Source organism: Solea senegalensis, linkage group LG4, assembly GCF_019176455.1.
Source record: "Solea senegalensis isolate Sse05_10M linkage group LG4, IFAPA_SoseM_1, whole genome shotgun sequence".
NCBI classification, from domain to species: domain Eukaryota; kingdom Metazoa; phylum Chordata; class Actinopteri; order Pleuronectiformes; family Soleidae; genus Solea; species Solea senegalensis.
In genome coordinates this window covers 24,573,258-24,581,687 of record NC_058024.1, presented here as the reverse complement: position 1 = coordinate 24,581,687, position 8,430 = coordinate 24,573,258, and the positions used below count along the sequence as shown (strand labels likewise).

The window sequence follows — 8,430 nt, the reverse complement described above, 5'->3', positions numbered from 1 at the left end:
CATATAGCTCTTTCTGGATTCAAAAGTGGGAAAATTATGAATGATGAAAGACGACTTTCTATGTAGTTTTATTTAATATGATATTAGATTTTATTGGCTGTTCATAGTCTTGTTTTATTATCTTAATATTTGAACTCCATATGTTTGTTGGTTTGTTCATTTACAAACTCATTTATTTGGTTTTATGACGTTTTGCTTGCTTACATTTATGTGACACTGCATGTCATCACGCAGGCTAATGCTATATGGAGTTGCATTGTTTTACATAGTTGTTGCTACACCGAGTTTTAAATTATTATTTTTTGGTTGTTGATGAATGTTTCTGAAGGTTTGATTACAGGAAGTTACCCTCTTCAACCCGGACTGTAGGACCGGCGACACTCGTCGCATCTTGATGACGCGTTGGTACGCGCCCAGTTGTGTCTATTGTGTTTATGTTGAACTCTCCTCAGTTGTCCCGTGAATGGACGCAGCGTTACCGTCAAAGTTTGTTACCTCCCCTCACGTCATGGACTGGAAAACATCCTAAATACCACTCACCTACGCACACATGCAAACATGAATAAAGGCTGGCTGGAGCTCGAGAGCGATCCAGGTGAGTAATGTCGACAGACAGCACACAGCTAACAAACGTTAGCTTCCTCCTGAAGCCAGTTTAGCATCAGAAGCAGATTTGACTCATTAAAATCAGAACAACATTCGCACAATATTAGATTAAAAAATGGTTCAACAAAAGGTTTATGTGTAATGTTTTGATGGGAGTAACCCAATAATATAGTAACCCAGGCTGTAACAACAATACACTTTTTTTAGGATGGTATGGCTATTATATCCATATAAATTCACACTTTATAGTGCATCAAGAAAAAACAAAACAGAGAAACCACCACAATATGTTCACAAAATGGTATATATGTATTATTGTGAACATTAATTCTCTTCAATATAAGCCTCTTGTAGTCAATGCATGCTGGATTTCTTGCAAGTTTCCATAAATATGAGAAAGCATAACAACAACTCAAGGTTGTAATTTTTCTGAATAGTTTTATGGTTATTATAGACTCTTAATAAATGAAATGCTTGATAATTTCAGGGCTTTTCACTCTACTGGTGGAAGATTTTGGTGAGTACCTTTATATGAAGTAACCAAACCTTTGATTCTGAGTCTTTGGATCAGTAAGATCAATCAAATGTCTCTTTGTGTTGTGTTTATGGTTTAATAGGTGTGAAAGGTGTCCAGGTAGAGGAAATCTATGATCTTCAAAGCAAGTGTCAAAGGTATGCAACTTGCTGTCAGTCAGTTGATGTTCATGTCTGTTGTCACTGCTTGCTGTTCTTGAGTTTAAGTAACATTATGGGTGGTATCATTTTATTTTTCAGTCCTGTCTATGGCTTCATCTTCCTGTTCAAGTGGATCGAGGAACGTCGATCCAGGAGGAAAGTTAACACTTTGGTGGACGAGACGTCTGTCATTGATGAGGAAATTGTAAATGATATGTTTTTTGCTCATCAAGTAAGTACATACGATCACAAAGTATACCAATTAGTTATTACCATGGTTCAAGTTCAAGCCAATTGATATTTTGGTGTTTCCACATTATGTAATTTGTACTTCCAACTTGGTAAGTTATCAAAATGCCTCCTATAACTTGGACCTCTTTGGAATTTGTTCTGTCATTTTCTATCTAGTTGATACCAAATTCATGTGCCACTCACGCCCTGTTGAGTGTGCTTCTGAACTGCAGTGGTGTTGAGCTCGGCACCACCCTTAGTCGCATGAAGGCTTTCACAAAAGGTTTTAGTCCAGAGGTAAGAGTTCTGTTTTACTCATTCACAAAGTCTTGTGTTATCTAGTTTAGTTAAATCATCACATGCTTTGTATTCACAAATTCCTTTAGGAATGGCCTCTGATATTACTTTTTTCTGTGGTTCTAACATATTCATATGGTGCCTCTACAACAGTATCTCTCTCTTTGACTTCCTCTCTTCCTCTTCACTCACTGTAATGTTTGATTTTCATGTATTTTCAGAGTAAAGGTTATGCAATAGGAAATGCCCCAGAGCTTGCCAGAGCACATAACAGCCATGCCAGGTAAGTTACTGTCAGTTTCTTGTTTTTAAAAGTACAGGTACCTGTTATGTGAGCATGTGATTGGTCTTCAGGATTGTGGAAGATGGCAGGCTTTGTGCATTCATTAGATTTTTAAGCTCTCTTTTTTATATTACTCTGTAGGCCGGAACCGAGGCACCTTCCAGAGAAACAGAATGGAATTAGTGCAGTGCGGACCATGGAAGCTTTCCACTTTGTTAGCTATGTGCCCATCAAAGACCGCCTCTTTGAACTTGATGGACTTAAAGCTTACCCTATTGACCATGGTAAGACTTACACTGACAAACCTAGAAATGACCTGTTATGGGCTGGGTTTGCCTGTTTGTGACACTGAAAAGATTTTATTCTGAAGAGGGAATTGTACAAAAAGGGTTTGTTATAACTGCATAATATTTTGCATAATATTTTAGGACCTTGGGGGGAGGAGGAGGAATGGACTGATAAAGCTCGGCGAGTTATCATGGAGAGGATTGGACTAGCCACTGCTGGGTGAGTCCTGAAACAGTCAGCTCAGGCTCCTCAGGCACTTTCATGACTGATGTCTTACTGTATGATGCTGATCTGCTGTTTCACAGTGAGCCATACCACGATATCCGCTTCAACCTGATGGCGGTGGTGCCAGACCGCAGAGTGAAGTACGAGTCCAAACTTGAAGTTCTAAAGAGGAATCGACAGACTGTTCTGGAGGGTCTACAGAAGGTCAGGAACTGCCAGAGGGTTCAACACGGACAAATCACTATTTCACAGTTATTGCTGATAACACCAAATACTCATGCGGCCTTTAGACCACAGCAGTTGTTGAACCTCACTCACAGTACATTATAGGCCCACCATTAGGAGCCATGATCAAAGAAAATTGCCATGATTGTTTTTACAATATCTGTTGATATTGGCAATTATAATGCTGTAGAATATTTTTCTTTATGTTTTTATGCTTCTGAAAGTTGAATATTTTGTCATGGCATCAGATGATCCGACTCACCCAGCCAGAACTCGTCCACGACAAGAAGCAGCAGGACTCCTCTTCTCCTGATGACACCGCAGCGATCAAGAAAGAGACGGATCTAGAGCCAGTTACATCTCAGGCGGCTGATCAGGCTTCTTCAGGTATTTTAGTTGTCCTTCTTTGAATGTTATCCTGTTAGTTGTGCAGGGCCAACGTGAAAGGGACACACGTAAAAACAATTTGAAACAATTTAAAAACAACTCCCTTTGTTTTAGATTCAGTGGATGAGTCAGGGGCTCAATCCAAGGATGCTCCTAACCCTTCAGGAAACACTAAGGTCATGGGCAAACCAGCAGTCCCCACTGGTGGAGGTCCACAGTCGGCCGCCAGCTCCAACCCCGTCGTTCAGCGCCTCCCAGCTTTCCTGGACAACCACAACTATGCCAAGTCTCCGATGCAGGTAAGCATTTGAAGTGAAGAATTGAATTTATTATCAAATGTACTCACAAATTGTTTTTGGACATCAACAAATTGACTAAATGCTTCTACTCTTGGTGTTTGGGTCTTACAGTAGGGTGTATGAATACTAATATATTTAAAAGTTAACATATTTGTATGAACATTATTTTTCCACATGCAGATATTTCCGTTACTATAGTGTCTGACTGTTACCAAGGAAATACACTTGATCTGGAAGTGATATAGGATAATTTCTAAGGACTTCAAGTGACAAAGACAGATCATTTTGAGCGCCTCAGCTTTGTCAGGTGTCATTTTTAACACTGTTTGTTCTCTCCCTCTCTCCCACTCTCTTTCTCTCTTTATATTTTTTTTCCTCCTACTTCCTGTTGCAGCTCAAATGTGTCATATTTAGATTTCTTGGTGTTTTCTTGGTGTCGTCTTATTGAAGATGACTAACCCTAACCCTCTAATTGACAGGAAGAGGAGGATCTTGCTGCTGGAGTTGCTCGCTCTCGTGTGCCGGTACCTCCCAAACCACCATACTCGGACGATGAAGATGACTATGAGGATGACGAGGAAGAAGTAACTGGTTCTGCCAGCACGTCAAGCAGGTTAGTGATATGTGTTTGGGTGTAACTACCTCTGCCGAAGAGTGAATGTTGTCAGTGTCGTCTTGTAGTGCTAATATCTGTATTGAAGTAAAACTCATCGTTTTATCTGGATCTGATCCATAGCAGTGACCCTTACAACTGTAGTTGTTGTTTTAGATATATAATTATTTCTATATGCTTTTGTTAAGATTCAGGCGGAAAGCGAGTCTGCGCTCACGACCGGGTCGAGCTGCGACTGGGATGGAAAGCCAGATCGCCCTGACTGTGTTGGCTGAGAAACTGAAGAAAGAGGCCCAGAGGAAAGACGCCCTAAATACACCTCTCTCTGTGCGCACGGAGGGCCGCACTGGGGGCATCTGCATCACATCTGCCTCGCAGCCCTCCCCCACACCCAGCAACGAAAGCACTGACACGGCCTCCGAGATCGGCAGTGCCTTCAACTCACCGCTGCGCTCACCTGCGCGCTCGCAGGCTGCCACGCGCCCGTCCAGCCCGGTTGCGTCCCATCTGTCTCGTGTGCTGTTTGGAGAAGACGAGATGCTCAGGCTCGACTCCAGACATAACCGCGCTGTAAGAGAACTGGGTCCCTCTGTCAGCATAGCTATGTTGCACTTAAAGGAGGATGGAGTCATCTATGCTCTCCCTCCATCTGGTGAGCGCACATGATCGTTAATGTCACGCTTGTTTGTGTGTCTGCTGAAGTGAGCGTTTCAGCTTCTCGCTTGATATTCCAGTTGGAAAATGTTGATAATGTGGAACTGTACATGAAACCGTTTGGCCTTAATGAGGATACAGTAAGGTACCACTAATAGTGGATCGTCTCTGTCTGGCTAATTTCGACAGTGTTGCTGTTATTGATTGCGTTATTTATTTTTAGTAGATTTGGCTGCGGACGGCACAAAGCTGCCGCCTTGTACTCCAGAGAAGATCAAAGAGGAAGAGCAAGCAGGAGAGAAGGAAGGAGGAAATGAGGGCGACGCGGGGCCATCTGTGAAGGTTAAAGAAGAGGAGAGCAAAGATGGAGTGGAGGTAAAACCCAGCAAGGAAAAAGTCAATGCTACAGAAGCGGCTACAGGCAGCAAGCCCCCCGGGGATAAGTACTCCCCAAAAGTGAGTTTAGAAAATCCTCTTCATTATATCTTTGTTTGGTTTCTTTTTGCTTTACTCTACCTGCACTTTTTTTGTTTGTGCTGCCAATTAGGGACACATTGTCTACTGAAATTATACTTTATAATAAGCACTAGTTCACCTTATTCTCTCTCTCTTGCAGGAACTGCTTGCACTGCTCAAGTGTGTAGAGGCTGACATTGCCAATTATGAAGTCTATCTAAAGGAAGAAGTGGAAAAGAGAAAGAAATACAAAGTAGGTTTTGTTGACCCGAAACCTATTAAATGTCCTTGGTGTGACGTTAATTGTATTTTTGTTTGATACTAGTCCTTCTTTTTGTTCAGATTGACGATCAGAGGAGGACCCATAATTACGACGAGTTCATCTGCACGTTTATTTCAATGCTGGCCCAAGAAGGTAAATGTGAAGTCAAGACCATTCCAGCAAAAAAAATCATTAAAAACTCTTTTTGGAGTTCCACTCAAAGTTGGATTCTCTGGTGGACTATTAGTGCCAAATGATAAACACCTCTTCAATAACATGTATGGAAAGAGAAGGAAATGATCCGCGCTTCATAATCGCTTACATCCCCAAACAATAACTATTACTGCTCCCTAAAGCAACTTGTTGAACATGGAAAATAAATTAAAACTGTTAATACAATCAAAATATCTTTACAATTAGAAACACATACAGCTTTGTGACATTATGACACAACTTGGGGCCAGTTTTGCATGTTGTTTTGCTTATATTTTCACGATTTACTCGCCCCTTCATTCCTGTCTCTGGGTGTTTTCCGCAGGAATGTTGGCCAGCCTGGTTGAGCAAAACATCTCTGTGCGCCGTCGGCAGGGAGTAAGCATCGGCCGCTTGCACAAGCAGAGGAAACCGGATCGCAGGAAACGCTCCCGACCTTACAAAGCCAAACGTCAGTAACTGCAAACAATCAGAACTTCTGCGAGGGGCAGAGGGGAAAACAAAAGCTGCTGCACTCCTGACACAAAGACAGTTTAGTGTTGCATTTGTGATTTTAATCTCCCCCCATGTGTGTATATATATATATATATATATGTACCTCTGTTTTAGATTCCATGTAAACTAACATTTTGTGCCAGTGCTATGTTATAGTTTGTAAATATGCAAAAAAAAAATCCTCAATGATGCACCGGAATACTTTTGATGATCTTCTTGAGATTCTTATGGTCATTAGAGTCATTTGTGGGAACATGAATTCATATCTGGTAACGTTAAATTCGATTTTCTTCTGCTGTGTCCCCTCTTTCATGTTTTCACGGTGCCGATGAAGTATTCCGTTTTTTGATGTGTTTTTGTCATCCACAATATTTCGGCTGCAGGATATTCAGTGTAGGTAATTAACTGTACAACAAAAAAAAGTCTTTTTTTAATCACGGTCTTCATAGTTGCTTTAAATGTCAAGAATTGATGATGCATCAGTTGTTGTTTTTTCATTAGAAGATCTTTTTCACTGAGTCTCTGCTGTGTGTGTGTGTGTGTGTGTGTGTGTGTTCCTCTTGAGGTCCTGCAAATGAAAAACAAGCTCTTGTGTTATTTTTGTACCAGATTTGGATCTCGGGATGAACGAATATTACATTGGATGAGTGCAGTCGTGGGTTTTGTACATATGTAACTGTTCAATGGGCTCACTTGTATGATGAGCTCAGTTCTTTGTGCTTGCCAATTCATGCTAAAAAAAATAAAGTCAGTGAAAGTACCGTTGGTGTTTGGTTGATGTTTATTTCTATAGCGCGCATGAAAGCAATGTCAGTTGACCTGACATGCTGTGCAATTAATGCAAATAAAAACAATCAATACACAATAAGAAGTTATTTACAAACGTACAAAATGTATGTTTTATTATGTACAAAACGAGGTGTTCGATTAGGATTATGAAAATGAATTAGTGAGATTTAATTATCGTTCTGACTTCCTCCCACTATCCAGAGATGTACAGATTGAGTTAGGATGATTGACAAACTACTGTCAGTCTCTATATGTGGGGCCTGTGAGAACCACACCGTCAGCTGGGATCAGCTCTCGTTACCTGGACGACCCTCAAAGGACAAGCAGTTGAGAGAGAATGGATGGATGGATGGATAGAACATGTTATTGTAGTTACAGTTAGTGTACACTAAGGAGAGCACTCTTTCAAAGAGGATGGTCTCTCCACTTTATCTCTACCGGTGAAATACGCCATAAGAGAGACTCTTCTGGGGAGATATCACTCACAATAGAAAGGAACTTTAACCCTTAGAACACAGAGCATTTCGGCTGCTTTTTTCCCCCGGTACTATGCTTAAACATACAGTATATATAGAGGCTATAAGAATGTGCAATATAGAGCGTCTTATATCCTTTTTTCAGCACAATCCAGGCAATCTCATGAAGAATTGGAAATATGTCACAGTTCAAAGTTCACTTGGCTTGTTTTTATGAACAAAAAGAAAATAAAAACGGTCTATTTTGTGATTTCTGCACAATTATTGCTACTAAGTATTCCCCTTTGTAACGTAATGTAACACAATTTATTTCATGGCGTACCATGACTGATTGTCATTAAACTGTCACTCTTTACAATGAGCTTATAATATTAATAACAATAATGGCACAGTAGAAAGTATACACAATGGCCTGAGTGGGAGTAGGAGCTAAAAAAAACGAGCCACATGTCTTCAGTATGTGCTGAATAAATCCATGCGGTGCTGTTACATCATCACTGTTTCATCATATAACCTGGCTGATAGCATATTTAGCAACGCATAAAAGACATTATGCTATTCAGGTTTTAAAGTGGTTTGTTTCTGGCACAATTACTGACCTTGTCGGGACGTCACTAGGGTTAACATTTAAAACTGTGGGAAGATTAAGGTCAGCATGAGGCATTAACTTCTTATGGTTAAGGTTTATAATAATGCTTTGTTTAGGTTGTTCAAATGAGTGGAAGTCAATGCAGTGTCCTCAGAAGAATAGCTGTGCAAATCTATGTGTGCATCTGTGTACCTGGTATTCCTCATGTTGTGGGGACATAAATTGGTTTCATGACTTGTCTTCCTTATGGGGACAAAAATCAAGTCCCCATAATGTAAATGACTAACTCTTAAGGTGAAGTTTCAAAGTTAGACTTGTAATTTTACTTTTACTTAAGTATGTTTTTTTGGAAGAACTGTACTTAGCT

At 40.5% G+C, this 8,430-nt stretch overlaps 1 protein-coding gene across 2 annotated transcripts; it reads left to right on the top strand.

Moving 5' to 3' along the window:
- Positions 1-90: 90 nt before the first annotated feature.
- bap1 (BRCA1 associated protein-1 (ubiquitin carboxy-terminal hydrolase)) lies at positions 91-6,741 on the top strand. 2 transcript variants are annotated; one of them, XM_044024631.1, is made up of 17 exons: positions 91-595; positions 1,094-1,123; positions 1,224-1,278; positions 1,381-1,513; positions 1,690-1,809; positions 2,031-2,092; positions 2,234-2,376; positions 2,521-2,599; positions 2,686-2,809; positions 3,079-3,217; positions 3,332-3,516; positions 3,996-4,129; positions 4,318-4,781; positions 5,010-5,239; positions 5,400-5,492; positions 5,582-5,654; positions 6,040-6,741. In XM_044024631.1, the coding sequence occupies exons 1-17, from the start codon at positions 559-561 to the stop codon at positions 6,171-6,173; spliced, it is 2,235 nt and encodes a 744-aa protein (XP_043880566.1). In that variant the 5' UTR covers positions 91-558; the 3' UTR covers positions 6,174-6,741. The 2 variants fall into 2 exon arrangements, with proteins under 2 accessions (XP_043880566.1, XP_043880565.1); XM_044024630.1 differs by having other exon boundaries at positions 93-595; positions 5,007-5,239.
- Positions 6,742-8,430: the final 1,689 nt, after the last annotated feature.